The sequence below is a fragment of the Nestor notabilis genome, unplaced genomic scaffold (assembly GCF_000696875.1).
Source record: "Nestor notabilis isolate BGI_N333 unplaced genomic scaffold, ASM69687v1 scaffold15002, whole genome shotgun sequence".
NCBI classification, from domain to species: domain Eukaryota; kingdom Metazoa; phylum Chordata; class Aves; order Psittaciformes; family Psittacidae; genus Nestor; species Nestor notabilis.
The window spans coordinates 21,317-42,016 of NW_009919818.1; the positions used below are offsets into that span (position 1 = coordinate 21,317).

Below are 20,700 nucleotides of genomic sequence, written 5' to 3' on the forward strand. Positions count from 1 at the left end.
TACAAATTAAAAAATAAATCCCATAAGAAAATAAAATTTTAAAAATTGAGAAAGCAAGCATGAGAAACTATATAAAAAATATAAACTGGTTAGCTGTCTATTTCCAACTTTGCTAATAAATGCATTTTATACCAATACTTCAGCATTTTTAAGAAGCTGTCTTCATAGAGTAACGGGTTCCCAGGTGTAGACAGCACAGCATATTCGATCATCTGAGTTAACAAGCAAAGCAAGGTGTAAATTATGTAAGGGAAACGTTAAACCCAGTCTTCACTGGTGATGTTGGAGATTGCTACATTACTGCAAGTGCATGGAGAGAAAGAGAGGGGGTAAAAAATATACCATATAGATAGTTAACATGGGAGTTTTAACTGAAAAAGTCTACCACATACCATTTTTCTTTTATTGAAAAGTCTTGCATGAGAAATTTGAAGGAAGAGCTGTATGTCCTTGGAGCAGTGCTTGAATATATATAGGTGGGTGTATATGTGCACATACATGTGTATCTGTATATATCATGTATTTGCCCTGAAGAAGCCAATGACATTGAGAGTTAATGATCTCTGCAAACCTTCTTGTATTAGAAATATTTACTGAAAAACTAGTTTTTAGACAAAATGGAAGTTTTTGTCCTGAACCAACAAAAATAAGACACACAAAACTTACCAAGTTAGTTGCATCCACTTCTACTAACTTGTTGCATATGAACAGAAGTGCTAGTGAACATTGACAACCATGCTACAGTCTAAAACTTGACTGTTACTGCAGAGTGACTGAATGCGTTTTCAAGTGCATGTTGAGTCTTTTGTTTTGAAAGAAGAGAAAAATGTAAATATCCCAATTGTAATAAGTGTGGTGTGCTCTCAGCTGCCATGGGGTACAGCACCTTGCAGGATCCAGCCTTTCCCTGGCAGCGTCCTGGGAAGTTTTGCACTGGTTGCATTATTTACCCAGTTTCTGTATTGTGGCACAAGAGGTGGTGAACACATGAACTGATTATAATTACCCTTGTGACTGCCTAAATTTAGAGCTATGTGGAAATTCTAAGTTTGAAGCTACAAGGAAGTTTTTAACAATTGGCTTTACCCCTTTTGTTCCAAGGGGTACATTAAACTGTTTTGGGTTTTGTTTTTTTTTCCTAATAGGATTAGATTATTGTACTAGTTCCACCTCCTGCAGTCCTGTAGTGAGTTTTCAGTACTCTTTTCCACTCATCACACCCAAAATCAATACTTGATGTGCAAGATGGGATTCCTGGTGATAATCATTATAACTTAACTTTGTTTAATATGCTACTTAACACCCTTTAACTCATGTTCCAAGGGTTGAAGTGTTTTAGGTGTGTCATGAGAATCCAAGGTGGTGGTATTTTTGCTTGAACTATAGTATACTTTTTTGAAGCATACTGTGTTCTGTTGGCAAAGCATATAGACAAGGAACTCCTTTGTGAAAGGTGTGGCATTAAATTATATGATAGTGTTGAACACTTTCATTAATTTACCTGCCCTTGGGAATGAAAGGAAGGTGAATTGTCCTGTTCAGTCATACCCCCTGCACAAGTTGCTGCTGCTCCCAGCCCCAGCCAAAGCTCTAGATAGTATCATTTTGAAATGCACTTTTACCACTGAACCATCATGTGATTAAAATGAAGCTCTGTAGCTTCTTGTTACTTGACTCGAATTTTGAAACAGAGGAATGTCTAATTCCATTTTTCATTACCTTTGCCATTGTAAGAAAAAGTCTCATTAAACCAGTTTTAAAATTGTTTCTAGTGTAACATTAATTGTGGCACATTATAAATCCTTATTGCTGCTGGGAACTGTAATTCCATTCTGCTGCAAGGATGCCTGGTTTCTTAGTTCCTCAGCTTAGAAAATATAATTTACAAACAAAATGGCAGCAAAGTGCCACACAAAACGCATAATGTTGTTACTTTGTTAAATACACAAGGATTTGGTGCCTCACTGCCTCAAGGCTTGGAACCCTTTTGTATTTTGGAAATGCAGTGAGTTTATTGTTTGATGGGGTTCTGTGATAACATCTGATGTGATCTGGCAACAGAAAGTTTTGGAAAACATTATGAAAAGTCTTGCCTTCACGTAACTTTTAAGCTACTACAGATTGAATGTATTTCCAAATATGGCTGGCCAATATATTGCAAATTTAGTGACATGCAATTAGACTGCTTACTGATATAATTTGTTGCTGATCCACTCAGTACCAGTATTTATACCTTCACAATTTAAAAAACAACAAAAAGACACTCTTATGCAGACTTAGTTTGCTGCTTTTGCCCCAGGTTTTATTCTTTCCAAGAGCATGCAAAGGATCCTCGTGCTATTACTGTTACCTTTCATGGGTTATTTTTTTTTGTTTAATTTAGAGTTGTTCAGTTCTCTTGCTTTTGAGTAGATTGTGTGGTAATGTCTACTTTCTCCTAAACACTGCTGTCAAGATGTGGTTGAGCTTGTTGAAGGAAAATTCTGGGATTTCCAAGGGCATTATATACTCAGAAATTTAATATTCTGTAATGTGTGACACTGGAACAATTAAACTGACTAAAAAATGTCTATGTGTATATGTTAATCAGAAATAAGTTAACTTTTGGGTTTGTGTGCTGTGCTTTACATTAACTAGTGTAGAGCTCAGGATGCACCAGCTTCTGGAGTATGTACCCACCTTTGATACATTAGTAGTCTGGGGTGTGTTGACATCCCCAGTCGCAGTGCATATTTTCTGGTGCTTAATATTCTCTTGACTGTTCTACTAAATACAAACTTAATTTGTCTTCAGTATTTGGTCTTTACATTTGCTTTTTATTTGACTCAGACCATCTTTAAAAGCTGCTTGTAAAAGGAAATATGTGATATTGTAGCTTTAATTCAGAAGTTTTGTTACAAACTTGAGCTGTGTTAGATAACTGTATAGCGACAATTTATCAGACACCCTCTGATCCCACATCATTCAGCACCTGGCAATAAAATCAGTAAACTGTGGTGTGAAAATACACTTCAGCTAGAGAGTACATCAAAAGAAAGAGAGCTTAATCACAGATCTAGTCACAGGACTTCAAGCCATTACATTAAAGAACTTTTCTGCCAACATCTGCTGTAGCTGGTGAGCAATGGTGAACAGGGCACCAACTGTGTTATTTCATCAGTGAAATAATGGCATGTGTCAAAGCTCTTTTTCAGTACAGGGAGGCAGAGGACGGATACATTCAGGCTGTTACCTGGCATGTTAAATAACCTCAGGGAGCAAGGTTGCAGGGAAAGGTATATCCCAGAAGCTTGGAGTGTGGTTTTGTTTTATTTTGCTTGATACAGATTATTATTGACTAGTTTACAAGTGTTTATGTGTGGTTTTCTATTACCTGGGTTATTTTTCACACCTACCCAGCTTCCCAGATAATTAGAAGCTGACTGTAACTTATCTTGGAGAGAAAGGCAGATTGGACATCTTCCTGAAGTCCTATACAGCTTCATCTTGTATAGTTGAGGACTGAAAGAATACATATTTAGGAGGATGCAGAGGATTAGCAGTCTAGTATCTTCAAAGCACTGACTCAAGAAATAGACCTTTTATTAAAACAGTACATGAACAAATAATTACGGAAAAAAATTACTTTAACCCTTAGAACACTGTGTGGATTATTGGTAGTGTTTCTGTAACTGCTTCGGTTGTTTACACATAGGCATCTGATGTCTCTTAAGTTTAACTGCAGTATCAAAAGCACTTGCTCAAGGCTGTTGGATATGACTTGAGACCTGTAGGAGACTTGTGCACTTTCAGAGCCACAGTGGAAGACTAGGCAGGATATTTCAAAGAAGAACTGGATGGTGCTGTGGGGTACTGAATTGGGCCCTTTGTGCATGTACTTTCTATCTCTGCTTGACACCTGTGAATAAGGAGATGATGAGCAATGAGAATAACTACATCAAAACAAAAACTATGGTTTTAAGCCATTTGTTATAGAGATCATTAAACTTGAAAAAAGGCAAGCTTGTAGAGCTGTGTGGAAGCCAACACCTACTTGGTCTGAGCAATGGCAGTCCCATTATTTCAGACCAGACAAATACTGAAATCAGTCAGTCATTTCCATTGTAGGAAAAACCTTCCCTGTACACACTTCCAATGTCTTTTTTCCTCATGCTGGTTTTGCAGAGCACTGTCCAAGCATCCCTATTATTGGCTAATCTTTGTGACAGAAGGCATTTCTTAATTTGGCTATTTAAAAATATCTGAGTCTGAATCTCACTAAAGTGAAACTGCTTTTCATTTTCTTTGTGCTCCAGAACTCACCAAAGTTCAGTGGCCATTGTTTTTAATGAAGCTTATGCCAGGCTCTCTACATTACTTCCATGGAAGATGAATCACCCATAGTTAAACTAGAAATAGGCACAAGATAGTGAATTCTTGGTACTTTTCAGTTGAAAAGTTGGTTATATGTGGTTTTAATGGAATAAAGTCAGCAGAGGATTGTTGCCTTCTTGTAGAATATTTGTATACTAAAGTACTGATTCCAAGAATTTTTTACCAGCCCCATATTGTCAGATTTAAAGCTTCCTTGCAGACCTCAGTAGGTAGTGCTGCTGCTGCTTCACATTGCTCTAGAAAAACTCCTGTTGGATACCCGTGGTCTCACCTTTCAGGAACCACTGCTTGAGGAGTGGTTTTGAATGCACCTCAGCAAAGATTTTTTTGTCTTGGGTGATTAAATATTATGCCTTTATTTGTTGAAAATGAGTAAAAATGTTTGGGGTTTGGGGTTTTTTGGGGTTTTTTGTTTGGTTTGGGTTTTGGTTTGTTGGGTTGTTTGTTGTTTTGTTTTTTCCTTCTTGGAGAACAAAAGGCAATTAACTCGGTGCTTTTGTCAAGGGGAACGTACCACAAAGTGCTGAATATCTATATGGACATTTTGATTTCATGGAATGCTAGGATTATATTCAGGAATGACTGTGAATTGTATTAAGGTGCACTTACTTTATTTTTACTGATAGTTGTTACAGTCTATCTTAAATTTATAGCTTTTATTACTTAGAGGATACTGGTACATAACAGGATCCAGATAAGTTTTCTATAAAGTTTCCTACCATCCTCTTTGCTTGAATGGTAACTTATAACTTTCTTGTGGCCCTTTTTTTTTTTTTCTTGTTTGCCAGTACTTCATGACTAGATTGACTTGGGCAGATCTGCAAAAACTAAAACTTCAAACTTCATATCAGCTGTGTGTTAAGGACAGAGCATTGTGTCTCTTCAGACTAACATGCAGTGTTCTACAAAGATGCTAATGACTGAGATTTTTCCTGAGCCTGTCTTAGGTCAAGCAATGAATAATTATCTGAAGCTAGAAATCTGATGGAGAACAACTTCTAAAATGCATATTGTACTTTTTGGCATAGCCTTAGTGGAAAAAGGGGTGGGGTTTTTTCTTCTCTCAGTATTCCTTAGTTTCTGGTTATATCAAAAATTTAGGTGAGTGTGTCTTTAGATGTCTGCTTTTTTAGTGGAAAATGCTTGTACATTACCACTTACATGTGCAGTCCATATCATCAAAATTACTACTGAAGTGAGAACTAAATTTGAATTGAAAGCCTCTTGTAACCTGGGCTCAAATAACATGCATGTTGCTGTAGCAGGAGGACCATGACATCATGGAAGCTGACCTGGACAAAGACGAGGTTTTGCAACCTCAACTGGGAGAGCTTGCAGGAGAGAAGCTGCTAACAACTGAGTACTTGGGAGTGAGTACCACTTGTTAGGATCTTGAAATAAATTATTTTACTGGATAAAGTGTTTAATTTCAGTAATTTCATCACTTTCTAAAATCATTTCTTCAATCTGTTGCTTAAAGAGCTGGGTTCTACCTGCATAGCAGTCCAGATCTTTTCACAGCTGCTCTTTAGAAGTAGAATAAGTTTGAGAGAGGTAGCTACCCTTTCCCAGGAGGTGGTAAGTCTGTGGCTTAATAATAAGCTAAAGGCAGCTTTAGGGTTCTAGTGCTACATCAGTGATGCTGTGAGCACACAAAGCAAAGTACTGAGCAAGTTAATAGTGTGGAACACTCTGCTGGTCTAAAATGATTTTGAAAAAAAGTTGGGGAAAAAAAGAAGTTGAAAAGTTAACTGCTTCTGGAGGCATTATGCCAGATCAAGTATTATATGTCTTACCTCAAGCAGCAAAAAGCCATTAAGTAAAAAAATATGACGTTTGCATGAATGCCATTTAGTGTGCTGTGTCTAACTTGAGATGTTCAGAGGGCTGGAGCACTCTCCTATGAAGACAGGCTGAGAGAACTGAGATTGTTCAGCCTGGAGAAGAGAAGGCTTTGGGGAGACCTTAGGGCAGCTTCCAGTGCTTAAAAGGGGCTGACAAGAAGTCTGGAGAGGGACTTTAAACAAAGGCATGTGGGGATAGGACAAGGGGAATGGCTTTAAACTGAAAGAGGGTTCATTTAGCTTAGGTATTAGGAAGAAATTCTTTCCCGTGGGGGTGGTGAGACACTAGAAAACAAGTTGCCCTGAGAAGTTGTGGATGTCCCATATCTGTCAGTCTTCAAGGCCAGATTGGATGGGGTTTTGAGCAACCTGGTCTAGTGGAAAGTGTCCCTGCCTGTGGTGGAGAGGGGTGGAACTAGATGATCTTTAAGGTCCCTTCCAACCAAAACCGTTCTATGATGCTGTGATAAATGTGACTGTATGTCTTCTGGACCCCAGAATCCACAGGTCTACCAATGCTGATGATGGAAATGTGACCCGAGATGAGATGTCATGGAAAAGCCTACAGTGATTCCAGGCAACACTTCATCTAGTGACATTAAAATGCAACTTGGTTTCTGATGCAATGTTTCTATAGAATTTTCTCTAAGGCTCCAGTTATCTGTTTTTCAACTGCATTCTCTTCTTGGGCCCCGCTCCCCTTCCCATTTCTTTATTTTCTGTGTATCAGATAATGACTCATACTCCAAAAACCAAGAAGAAGCTGTTTCCTGGTGTCCATCAAAGTATAGATGAGCCTCTCCAGAGACCTGTGACTCCCAGTTACCACAGAACTGTGTACCCACTGTAAGTGCAAACAAATGAGACCAAGTTGGATTTTTTAAGCTATTTAAAAAAAAAAACAACAAACCCAACAACAAAAAAATGCCTGATAAATACACTTTCCATACCTAGAAGTGCATTGCCATTGTCATTCCCTAAAGATAATTTCAAAAAAAGAAAGGCAGGAATACTGTAAGCAGGGAAAGGTCCATTGGCAGAGGTCACATACTTGGAATAGTTGAGTAAACTATTTTTTTATGTTTACTGATCAGTTTGATTTAAATTTGCATTGTATCCTGTGAGTTCACAGTCCTCTCCTGATAATATATTCTACTGGTAAATTGCATAGAGTGTCTAAACTGCTGTGTTCTTCCACTTTATAAGCAAGAAAGTATGTATCTAGGGGGAGAGTTCCTAGCCGCACGTAAGAGGACAGATTAAAAAGAAAATGGGAAAGCAAAAATCATGTTATGTTGGATTTTCTGCTTTGGAAGAAATATATTTTCCAGCAAGAGGGACTATGACACCTTGCTCTTGGTGTGATAGGGGTCAGAGATAGAAGGTTGGATTGTAAGTGGAATAGAGAAATCTTACAGTATAGAGCCCTTGAATATGCTCTGCTTTCTGTTAGAACAAATATATCTTAATTTTTGAAATAGTACTCCTTTTCACTGTCCTGACTGAGGAAATAAAATAACAATGAGATCTCAAATTTAAATGATTTATTTTTTACTTTCAGATGCATACTGTTTTGGATTTTATCAAATCCAGGTTGCTACCACACAGGCAGCAGTTTATCATGAGGATTTAATGTTTTCATTTCTGCAGACACTTAAGCTGAGAGACTACAAGCCTCTCTAACAAAGCATAGATAATAGTACTTAAAAGTCATGGTATTGGTATAGCCAAATACATTAAAATGAATGGGTAACCTGAAATACAACAGTGTAATGAAGTTAGGATGTAGAGGCATTTCTTAGAAGAATGTATTAGTCCTGAAGACTGTCCCATGTCACCCCCTCTGCCACTCCTTGCTTTCATATTCATATTTTCTACTTCTTAAAATACATTCTTCCTCATTTTAGTGTGTAAGATATCTCTCTCTCTTTCTTTCTTTCTTTCAGAATTTTTTTTCTTAGCCAAAGAGCATTTGGCTATCCAGGGCACATTTGGAGTTTTTACTTTGTGTCCTTCCTCACAGTGGTCAACTTTTGCACTATTAAAATGTCCACAGCTTTTGCAAGCCTCTCCCTATATATTAAATGTGTGTCTGTGTGTAAGAAAACAGCAACTAATTAATATAAGCTTATATTAATAGCATAGTTATTATCTAATCACTGATAGTCCTCCAATCCTCCAAAAGAACTGCAGACCTTTTAAAAAAAATAAAAATTGGCTAATACATGACTAAATATACAGTGCCACTTTACTTCAGGGTCAGTGTTACCAAGTTCAAGGTCCCACTTTACCTGCCAGTATTTTGCCCATGGTGGGTTAGGAGACCTGGACCGATTCTGTGGAATTGGCTGTTAGGGTAGCCTTAGGACTATTTAGAAAGTATTTTTCAGGAACAAATCTTAGTTACTATCAGAGTGCCTAAGCATTACATTCAATTTATAAGTGGGGAGAAAAACAAGCTTGTGAAAATGAAGTGACTCTCCTGTAGGAAGTCAAAAAACCGATAGCAAATCTGTGGGAGTGGCTTTTATTTCCTTGTGCCATGTAGCACACTGCAATTTATGCATCAGGAATAATCTCTAGAAGTGATTGTATGCATCTCCTTACCACCACCATCTGCCCAGGCAGTATGTTTACTTAACAGTATCCTGGGATACCTAGTGATGCTAGTTCCATATTTTGTCAAAACTTGAATCTCCTTACGAACACTGTGCAGTTCATGCCTCTGCAAGATGGTTTCAGGTCACTGCTGGACTGCCATGGTTTAACTCCAGCCAGCAACTAAGTATCACACAGCCATTCACTCATTCCCCACAGCTCCTATACTGAGCATGAGGTTCTATGGTATGGAATAGCCCTGTGGCTAGTTCAGGTCAGGAGTCCTGTCTTGGCTCCCTCCCAGCTTCTGTGTCCCTCCTCACTGGCAGAGCATGGGAAACTGAAAAGTACTTGATTAGAGTACTTAGCAGCAACTAAAACATCGGTGTGTTATCAGCATTATTCTCAGAGTAAATCCAAAACCACAGCACTGTACAAGCTGTGGGAAGAAAATTATCCCAGCTGGGATACCAGGATAGTATCCAGCCCTTATTCCATACTCGTCATGCCCAGGTTCCACACATTCCAATACACCACCACCTTTCCTGTCTTTTGATATAGGAACACAGATACTATTCCCTTAGTCTATAGGCCGTCCCTATAAAGCATCTGTTGAGTTCATTTAGTCCATGAATTGGGCTCCACCCGTCATAACAGTCTTTCAGGGCAGAAAGACGGCGTGTGGTTTGTTGCATGCTGAAGCCAATTCTGATTCCATCACTGCTACTCTGATCCAGTTTCATCAAAATGTATTCTTCACTAATCTGTTTGATTTTTACTGGAATACCCTTGATACAGCAGTCAAAATGGAGTTGGGTTCAGGTCCCTGAATCTGGAGTGCTGCAAAGTGTCCAGTGCAGTGATGTGCATATAACCACCACAGAAGTGATGATATTCAGTGTTATGTAGCAATTAACATCATACAATTTAATTCATTGGCTATTCTCACCCCAAAGTCAAGTCCCCTTGAGGTGTACATTAGAATTCCCTATCCTCCTGCAGAACCATACTGGTTCTGATAGCTCTGTGTCTAAGACAATTGTTAGTTTGATGGTGTAAAGCAGTCTTTACAGATTGCTTCACTCTGCAAACTAGGGAGGAAAAATGTAAGCAGCAGAAATCCAACATGGTGAAAATATGTGAAAATTAATTTCCCTTATGCTCTGGCCAAATGGTAGAAATAATATGACTGTTTGGGGCTCCCATGTTGTAAGGAATCATGAGATATCACTCTGAATGAGAAGTTTGTACTTTGTATCTAATTTGTGTGCAAGAATACTACAGTAAATAGATGAAGACATTCTTGAACTAAATTTTACAATAGAAAAGGACAAGCTTTGATGGCTTTTATGCTGTTCTAATTGTAGTGTGAATTCACTCACTAAAATGAGGAAATACTGTCTTAGGAAGCCATGCAATAAAAGTGACCAAATCTTAGCTGCTTTAATTTGAAAGCAATATCTGAACTGCATGTATTTCGTATTTTAAATAATTTAAGTGGCTTGTGTTTGTATCAGGTGAAATGGCATGAAAAAGGTCAGACTTTTGCCTCATATGCAGCTTGTCTACCCAGGGACAATCCAGGACAGTTGATCTGAATTTTCTGAATTTTTGGACTCAGCAGAGTAGTTAAACTACATTGAAAATTTGCGTAAATGCTTGCATTCAGAATTGCTGTGAATATAACTTGTTCAGAGTTCTTCATGTGAGACTCGATGTAACATATTACATTTTAAAAACATCATGAAAGAGGAAACAATTGATGGAGATACTATAATGTAGCTCTTTGAGTTGTTGGTTCATACCTCCAAAAGGAGAGGAGTAAGGGGTGGGGTGAATATGTAGTGCTGGATAGAAGTATTAACACAGAAAATTAATGCAGAATAGCCACTGCACATGTAACAGATATTCCATGCTAATTTTTCTATGACTTCCCAGCGCAGACAAGGCTCTAGTTATTTCGAATGAATTGTCATGGGTCCCAGTATGGACAAGCTCTTGCTGTATGGAGCTGAGGGAGCCACGAAATACTGGAAAACTGCCTTTTTTCTTTTTCTTTTTTTTTTCCCCTGCCTTTTTTTTTTTTTCTTTTCCCTTCTCTTTAAAGGCTCACTGGCTGAGATCACTCAAGGGGGACTGAACTACTTAATATTCTGCAAGCTGTTTCCTTAGAAACCAATTTAGCTGTGAAATCATTAACTGCCTCGGGCTGCATCCTTTCTAACTAGAAATATAGTCTAGTTACCTTAACCTGATATTGGGCAGGGAGACTTTCTGTGTCTGCCAACTTCTTTTCAGACACTTTTCATACCCCTCTTACTTTTGCTGTGTTTTATTGCTTATTGCTAAGCAATCTTGACCCTGATCTGTCCTTCCACTACTTCAGTTTTTCATTGATCAACCTCACTTGGAAAATCAACAGTTCTATTTCTTATCATCTATCTACTTTGTTTTAAATCTGTATTGCATACTGCTCTGTAAAGTGAAATCCTTGTAATATTCAGGAGCAAATCTTAAATCCTTGAAAAAGCTGAGTATTGAAGACCTCTTAGCTGCACTGCTACAGGCTTTTTCTTTCAAGTGTCCTGCTGCATTTCAGGTCTTCAGGCTGCAACGAGTTATGGTTTCCTTTCCTTGACTCTTTAATTGCAGCAGGAAAAAGTGTTAATTTCAAATATGTTTAGCATTAGTTGGTTTGGGGGAGCTACAATCATGCAGTTAAATTACGTCCTTAGGGCTAGTTTGCAATATGAAATATAAAATAATGTCAACATCTTTTATGTCATTGCAGGCAATTAGAAAAAATTGGAATTTACTCTCATGCAACTTTTTATACTGCAATCATTCATTACCCTGCATTCTCCTTTCTCCTCCAGGCCAGAAAACGATACCACTTCTTACCATGATAGGGATGAGAAGCTACAATCTCTGTCAAGTGATGATCCTTCCACTTGTGGGAGCACGTCCAGCATTTCTGACCTCTGCATTTCCCCTTCATGTAAGGATATTCTGTGAATGCTGCTGTTAACTATGGCTGTCTTTCTTGACTGGGACAGGTATTTGGGGCTTAGCTTATGAGTTGTAGATTTGTTGTTTTTTAAATGTAGCCTTGGCACTGGCCTTCCATTTGTTGACCCTGAGGCAGTCTGCAAGACCCTGGGGCACAGGGTTGGATTTTGGCTTGAGCTGAATAAATGGCTACAAAAGGTAATGTGTGGTCAACAGAGACCAATGGTCTCACTTGCCTTGCTCTATCTTGCTTTCTGCAGAAGTGCCAAGGATCATACCCAGGGCTTCCAATCTGCAAAGTATACTGTATCTCTGTGATGCCTTCTGCCTGGGTTAAGAGCTGCATCCCAGAGACTGCACTTCCCAACAGGCAAAGCCCCTTACTTGATCAAATATACCCTTGTTTGTATCTAAATGAATCACTGTCTGCTGGCACCTGCAGGCTCTGTTGGCTAGCCCTCTATATTAAAGTCGAAGGCAGCTGCAGTTATCTGCTTAGATTTGCAACTACATTCAAACCATAAAAGGTTGTGGAGGATGGGAGGCCCTGTCCTGTTTAGCTATGTTGTGAGTGATGCTGCTAAGGATTCTGTCCTTGCAACTTAAACTGAAATGAATACAAACTCAGCTGGACCTGAGGGCTCAGAAATATGATGAAATTTACAAGGTTATAGCCTTCTGAAATACTTCATTTCTGAACTTCTGATATCCACAGGATCATGGAACTATAGATGTGGGAGTTTCAGCCTTCTTGAAGGGATTCATTAACATTTCCAATTAGGGATTTAAGGCAAAATGTTCTGCAGTCTTAGATAAAGGATCTTGCAGTATATCCGGTACAGAATTATTAATAAGTTCAGACAAAACATGCCTTTACTTTGCTGAAAAATATGCTTTGAAGCAGTGAAGGAATAGCATACTTTTCACTCTCTCTTCTATTTTTTTAAATTTCCTAGAGGAAATGAAAAGGATTCTGAGAAAAGTAACCAAGGTCTTACAGGCAGGAATTTGCTTGCATAATGCCTAGAGCTGATAAATATAACATGCTGAATGAAAGTCGTATGATAGGAGCAGATGAACCTCTTGTTCAAGATGGGCACTTGGCTTCTCGCTGTTGTGTAGGAATGAGAGCTGCTGTCCTCTCCTCAAGCCTCGCTTTGCACAGTAGCACCTTGAGTATAGCTGAGCCCATTCTATGGGGAGGTTAACTGGCCAGGGGCAGCAACTTGGAACAGGAGAGGTTGTAAACTAATCAAAAGCATGCTGACCTGATGGTTTTCCTATATAGAAGGGGAGGAAAAAAACCCAGTGTGTTATTGTTTTCAGTCAAAATGATGTGCAGATAGGTACTCATCAGAGTACTAGATTGTGCTCTTCTCTTGTAGGAAAAAAAAAAAAAAAGAATATATATCCAGCATATTGCAAGTTTATATATATACATGTAAAAAGACAAATAATTTGTGAGTATGGCAGAGACAATTCTTCCTAGCACTAATCTAGGCTATAAAACAACACTGAGCTACTTGAAGGATTGCCATAGGTTTGTTTCAGGTTTTTGCAAGTAGCCAGTGAAATACATGCTTATCTTTCTTACCTTTTGGGATTTAGAAATGAGGAGTAGGAGAAGAGAAGAGAAGAGAAAAGAGAGACTGCACTTCTGGATCCCTGGTTGTTCATGTCAGTGACAGTGCTTTCATTCTGTGTAATGATAATTGGAATGGATCTTTGGACATCCCCTGTTTTCCAACAGGTGGTGGGTTTTGTAATTTTTAACTTGAAAAGGCTTTAATTTAAGACAATTGAAAATAAGCCCTTTCTCTTCTACTGCCTTCTAAGATATGGCAGGGAACAGAACATAACAAAAAGGTGTAAAAATAATTGTATCGCTTCAAAAGGCTGTCACCATGCCCTGCCAAATATATTTGCTGTGCAATAAATATGCAGTTTATTGAGTTCTTATCTTAGTCTGATGGTGATTATGCAGTACCAAGAACCTGCTCACTTCAGAATATGTGTTTTCCAGTATCATATGAATACTTTCGGATTCAGAGTTTCATGCAGTTGTGAAATGAATAGTAAGAGACCAAGAGTGAAAAAACAGAATGAAAGCTCTGTGTGAACAGTTGGTATCATCAAGGTCATATCTCAAGGAAGCTAAGTTTAGCCTCAAGAAACCTTGGTCCTCTTTTGTTTTGTAAAAGTGAGAGCAGTTCTTAATGTCCTCCATGCCAGATATATTCAGATGTTCTTGAATCATTCTGATTTTGTCTGGGTCCACTTCCCTTTTTATCACTTTCATGATAAACTTATGGTGATATCACTTTTGGCTCTTTCTATTTTGTCTCCTGTGAGCAGAAAACTTGTGGACTAAAGATGAACCCTGGTCATCTTACTACACTCACTATGCTGAATATCAAACAGAACACACACTGGGCAGCCAAATGCCTGTCTGAAAGTGACCTGATTTGTATCCATATCAGCATGTGAGACCAAATAGGATGGCAACCTGTCCTGCGCATGGGAGGAATGGAGCTAGGAGTTTTCCCTAAACTCTTACTGAACTTGCACATCTTGGTAGGCTTTCATCTCTCAGCAGACTGACTGTCCTTCCCTTCTCCATTAGTGCAAGGCAGAAAGTGAGGTATCTTGAACAAATGTAATAGATCTAAAGTCTGACAGAAGTGTAAACCACTGGGTTTTATTCACAGTGCCTACCTATCCTGCTATGGATATGTACAGACAACTGCAAGTGGTTACATTCCTGTGGCTTTAGTGATGTCATTAGCTGATATACCTTAACTGATGGACTGCATGCTACCAGCCTGTGTGAATGCTTTGAAAATGGTCCAAGTGTGTTCTACTTTCAAACTGCGAAGGGCTGGAGCTGTGCACACTTGCAGTTGGCTTGGCTCAGCTCATGAGCTGTAATGCACTCTGCCATGCTAATGCAGTAGCCTGCTCTTATATAGCAGGAACTGTGATTTCACTGTGTCTTTAGTAAAATTGTAAAGAGACCACTCCTCACTGAACTGTGGTTTGTTGTTGTGTTTTTTTTGTTTGGTTGGGTTTTTTTAATAGCAGTTGAAATGAAGTCATCTGGAGAATTCTCTTCAGGCCATAGAGTGGACCGAAGCATCTCAGCTGGTGACAGTATCTTATCTTCCCGATCTACTGACTTCACTCAGGATGAAGTAAAAGGGCAATCACATAGGTATGATTTATCCAGAGGAGTGTCTAAAAGTGCAAGAGGAGTCTGAGAGGCTTTACCAGCTAATTCTGTGCTGCTGTAAAGATAATCTGTGAAGTCATTTGATGTATGATGTAGTCTGGTCTGAGACAGCTGTGATGGTGCTTGCCAAACAAAATACCCTTAGTTGTGCCAGAGGCAGCTGTTCAATTCCTAAGCATCTGGTCGAGAATGGGAGAAATTTCAAGCAAGACATTATTAATGAACTTCACATGTATGCACAACGCAGTCTTCTGCAAATAAAATTTCCTGATTGCTTCCTTAGATGGCTCGACTCTAACCCATGAAAAATTATTTGTTAGTAAAGAAATAGGTAGGACTGTGGGAACAGGGCAGGAATTAACTTGCTGAAGGTAGAAAAATTCAGCATTTAAGTAGGTTCAGAGGGTTTAAACATGCTGAGTTACTAGCATGGCTGACCGGAGTCCCCAGTTTATCCTCTAGACAGGTATGGCAAGGGAGACAATATTATGAGTTCTCTCAGCAATGGGTTTTAACTCTTCTTTGAAACAGTTTCTGTCAAAGATGAAAGATCCTTCCTCTCCTTCTCCTGTTCATACCTTGAGCCCTCTGTGAAGCCTCTGTCATATGTAGGACAGTGATGTTATATCTTGGATGGGAACTAGGAATTCATTAGCAATTGGACCAGAGGTTTACCAAACTTTTTCAGGGGCTGCATGTGTCCTTCAGACATTAACAGCTTTTTCCTATAGATAATTTGATTGGGCCAAGTTTTAAACAGTGAGTGTAGAGAAATTATAAAAGCAAGTACATTCCAGAAGTAAAACACACGGAATGGGTGGCGATGTGTTAAAGGAAAGGTTTTACCAATTCTTCATGGATTTAATTTTTCAAAATTATTAGTTATTTGTGTCTAGCACTTCTGAAAATTGGACTCTCCGCTTAGAGTTTTGTTTCCTTTGGGCCTACGGATGCCTGGATGTGGTTTTTGGGTGTTTTAGTTCTTGGGGGGTTGGTGTGGTTTTGGGATAGGTTTTGTGGGGTTTTGTTTTGTTTTGTTTTGTTGTTGTTGTTGTTGTTTGTTTGGTGCCTTTTTTTTGTGGGTTTTTTCTTTTTTGTTGTTTTACCTCCAGTTGTGCTGTTTCCACATGGTGACGTCTGAGAATGCTGGAATGCTTAAGTAGTCATGGCCCTGTCTCAGCATTACTGGTTTTGTTTCTGTTGCCTGTCCTAACAGTAGCCAAGCACATATTACAAATGAGAATTTTATGGTCAAATTGCTTGCTTTGTGATGGAGAGATAATTTTTCAGGCTGTGGCTTGCAAGAAGCAAGCCAAATCGGCAGCGTCTTGCCTCACACCTTGGTGAGAGGCTTTGCTTCTATACAGTCATAATCTATTATCGAAAAAATGTCACCCATAATCTTTAATTTGTCTTCATAAATGTATGTCTAAATCTCAGTCATAGATGGATCTCTAACTGAAGAAACAGGTGCAGTATCCTGCAGGAGAAGATAGTATCTTTTGATTGCGTGCTTCCTTAGCATGCATACAGTAATTTGTATTTACAAATTCAGCCTCAAGTTACGGATATGGGAATGTAGCCATTCACAGTCCAAGTGAGCACAAGGGTTCCTGTGTCAAGGTCTTTTGTTAATATGTTGGTGTTGTAATAGCTGGACCTGCCTTTTCATTCTTTCATTCATGGAAGCATACTTTAATTTGTTTGCAAAACAAACATAACAAATATATCACTGCTTTGGTCATAGTTTTGACTGTTGTAAGAGATGTGACCTTCCTACTAGGAAAATACCAAGACCTTCCTAGAAGAAGTATGTATGAGAAAAGGAGGGATGAATTGTGTCCACTGCTATACCCCCTCTTCCTTAGCAGTATAAACTGGGAATTTAACACAATTTAACAGAGATCAGAGAAATTATGCTAAGTCAGTCTGAGAGAAGAATGAAACCCTAGTAGTGGCATGTCTATTGTGGTTCTTTATTTCCACAGGCACAAACGATTGTTCTAGCTGATATATGTCAGACTGGCACCTGCCCCTGAATTGCTATTCCCTGCTGCATTTTAATCATGTAGGAATATAGATCTGTTGTGCTTTTTGCTAATCAAGCCTAAATTTGTAATAGACTTGAGTTTACAATTGTGGCTGGCTGAAAAAGCTATTATCTTTTTATTTTGACATAAAGGGCTTAAAATTTACAAGGCCTTCTTACATCTGTAATGGTCTTGCTCTTCTGATAATCTGTTAAAAATTGCCCAAAGTCCAAATGTATTTCTATTGGAGAAAATGGTCTAAGACATCTTTGTATCTTCAAGTCCTGTCATATCTCCTGGTTGAATATTCCCAGTTGTCAGTCTGTCATGCATGTTTTTTACACAGTTATTTCAATTTTTGCAAGTAAACAGTTTTCTTTCTTCTCAATGCAAATGTGGGTTTCTGTGTGAGTTTGTTGGAGGTTGGGGTTTTTTTGTTTGGTTGCTTGTTTTGGGTTTGGGTTTTTTTTGTTTGTTTGAGCACTTGTTCTCAAATTACCACACCTTGTTGTAAATGACTCCTTTATGAAAGACTGTGGAACATTTTCCCACAGTTAGATTTTGCTGCTTCTTACTTCATCTGATCTATTTCTGAAGGATGGGAAATAGCAGTTTTTTGTGTTATTCTGAGGATTAATCTTGGCCTATTTATTGGTGCAGTAAAAGATGAGGTGTTTCTCTGACACCTGGGCACATCAAGACCAAGATCTGCTCTGCATCCTGCCACAACACCAGCAGTTCTGTTTTGGTTTGGGTTCTTTTTCTTTTTCAGTTTTATGGTGTTTGCTACCAGCTTATTTTATATAATCCTTTCCTGAAGAGTTTGCAAACATGTGAGCCATCTGTGTGACCATTGTGTATCTCTTTGGTATAGTGACTCTGGTTGCATTACTTCGTCTCTGGAGTGCTTACAGTCCAGCTGCCTAGGTTACTACAGTGGAACTCTGTGAAGATTACTGATGGCTATAAAAACACTTTTTAATGTATGGGAATACAGATCCAGACTTTTGTTACCAATTGATGAATAAAGAGGAAAAAAAAGCTCATTTATTGCTCAAGAACTGTGGTGAAGCTTTTGGATCTTCCTTTTTTATCTATGTTAGTGTATTATAGTACCTATATGATTACCATGAAAAGCACAAGTGAATTGAAAACCAGCTCTTGAACTAAGTGATTAAAATGACAAAAAAGCAGTAACAGTGAGACTATTTTATGGTGAGAGATATTTAAGTATGTCTGTGGCCCACGGCTTGGGGTTTTATCTAGCCGATCTTAGGTTTTGTTTTGCTAGTACCTCCTCCTTTGAAATGAGACAGGTGTAATACTCAGAGACGGGTGGAGGGCTGCAGAGATGGCTCATAGCAGACCAGTTAGCATGTGTCTGTTCTTAATAGTTAGCATATACAAATGTAAAATAAGAAAATTCATTTCATTTAAAATACAAAAGAAACACTTGCTCAGATCTCCCTGCAAGGTGAAGCAGGGGTATGGAAGGGCTAATCAGCACTGACTCAGCAGCATTCCCAGGGGAGGAGGGAAGATTAAATGTCTTGAAAATCCTCCTAATCACCCTTTCTGGTGGTCACAAAGGGTTCTTTTGATGGAGTTAATAACACAGGGACTTTCCATTTTAATCTCTTGTCTTTAGGTGGCATCTTTTTCGATCTCCTACCTTTGGGTCTTCTATTTTCTTTTTACATATGGTGAGCTTTTTTCATGTAGCTGTTATTTCAGTTTAACCTTTTCTCCTTTTGAGAGAAAATTGACTCACTAGAGCAAACATGAGTATAGATTCTGAATTACTTTGGAGACTTGCTGTTTCCTGGTAGCCTCAATTCTTGTACCTGGGAAAGAATATTGATGCTGGGGGCAGGGAAGGACAAAGTATCTTCACACAGTCATGGACTACGTTTGAAAGAATGGTATTGCCGCACATGCAGACACTGAAATAACAGCAGCTGGTTTACGTTCTCAGTGTGAACAAGGCACCTGTGTGCTTAGGGAATTTATTTCATAGATGCCATCACAGCTTTTTGCTCTTTTGACAAAGCCTTCAGGGTGTTCCACAAATCTTACCGCAGCTGGGAGCCAGGGAGGCTGCCTGTCTCTGCCAAGATTGTGACCTATACCTGGGAGAAATAATAGTGTCAGTGCCCTAAAAGGATGTATTCCTGTGCTGTAGCATACCTGTTTGCACCTCAGATTGAGTCTCTGTGTGTGATAAATACAGTGGAAAACAAGCTAAAGATCTATTGCTTGTTTGCAAGGGACTTAACTGAACCTGTTCAATCCTGTTGGCCAAAGAACCAGGTTTGAGTAGGATAGGTGAATAGAGCCAAGTTTAAAGGCAGCTCAGTGAATACATGCCCCAGGGCAGTACCTGTAGTGCCACTGTTTCTTTCCATTTGCAGTCTCCCTGAATTTCGAGCAGTCTGTCATGTTGTCACTGCACGTACTGCAGGTTTCACTTGGTTGCAGACTTACTATACATACATAACTCTACACGCATTGCTAACCCTTTCCATCTCCTCCTACAGCAAGTTTCCCTCAGCCTTCACCAGCAAACCTAAGATTCCTCGCACTCCCGAAGTGCAGAGTGCCAGCCCTAGAAAGGGAAAGGTCCCAGCTATTGCTCCCCAGTTCTCTCAGTCTGGACCCCAACAAACAAGCCGTCTCAGCTCCTCAGGATCATCCAGAAGGAGCAGACAGAGTAAGTGGAAAAAGTCATCGTTCTATTTGTCAGACCTTGGGTGTGAATGGAGGGAGCACTGTAGTAGTTCTCCAAGAATGAAGTTGTATGCTACAAATGTGCCAGCTGGCTGTGTCAGGAGTGGCTTCTCCATGCAGTTTAGGCTAAACTTAGGTTCTGAACATTCAATCAGTTAATTCCTCGAGTTGATAGCTCCAGGCTGTTGCGTGAGCAGTTAAGAGACATGCTTTTTCCTGTCTCTGGGTGGAGAAAAGTGGCCCAAATTCTATGATTCTGTGATTCTATGAATTCTCAGAAGTTTGGGTGGAAGCTTCTAGTCTCAGGCTTTCTCTAGATTTCATTAGACCTTTTCCTTATCTTTAGGCACATGTTTGCTCCACTCTTGTAAAATGTTCAATGTTCTTCAGTGTGTCTGCACTGCAACTGAATGTAGACCAGATGTCAGGCAGTTCAGAAGATGGGCTCAGGGCAGCCTAGTGAGCAGACAGCCAAAACATGGTGTGCTGCTTGTGACAGTCTGCTGGAGACTTGTATTTAAGAACCCTATGGATGTGTCATTGCCCAAAGAGGTTTAAGCAGTACTAGCTTGCAGTGGGCTCAGAAGAGGGCTGTGACTTGAGGTTGGGTGGAAAGGATGGACGCTTGCTTTAAGCCAACCAACACAAGCCCAAGAAAGCAGAACTGTTGATCTCAGATGCTCTTAACAACAGTAAACAAGTGTATGGTGTGTAAGCTGGGGGAAGGTTGGGGAGAGGGGGGAAGAAAGATGCATTCTTCAGTAATTAGCATGATTTTTCCCTGGAGTGTGGATAGGACTAACTGGATTCAAATAACACCTCTGGGTGTATTTCATCAGTGAAAATGGCAGGACCTATGTGCTGTATATTCTTATTCCAAACATATTGT

The 20,700-nt window shown here is 39.2% G+C and overlaps 1 protein-coding gene across 1 annotated transcript in view; it reads left to right on the forward strand.

Annotated features, from left to right (window-relative positions):
• The window catches only part of LOC104402518 (lisH domain-containing protein ARMC9-like), a gene marked incomplete at its 5' end in the record, with an annotated part of 42,889 nt that overhangs the window by 20,296 nt on the left and 1,893 nt on the right, over positions 1-20,700 (forward strand). Inside the window, 5 exons of the mRNA XM_010010408.1 lie at positions 5,640-5,744; positions 6,949-7,064; positions 11,693-11,814; positions 14,904-15,036; positions 19,622-19,794. Of these exons, the coding sequence (XP_010008710.1) occupies positions 5,640-5,744; positions 6,949-7,064; positions 11,693-11,814; positions 14,904-15,036; positions 19,622-19,794 (649 nt within the window). The remainder of the gene's footprint in view (positions 1-5,639; positions 5,745-6,948; positions 7,065-11,692; positions 11,815-14,903; positions 15,037-19,621; positions 19,795-20,700) is intronic.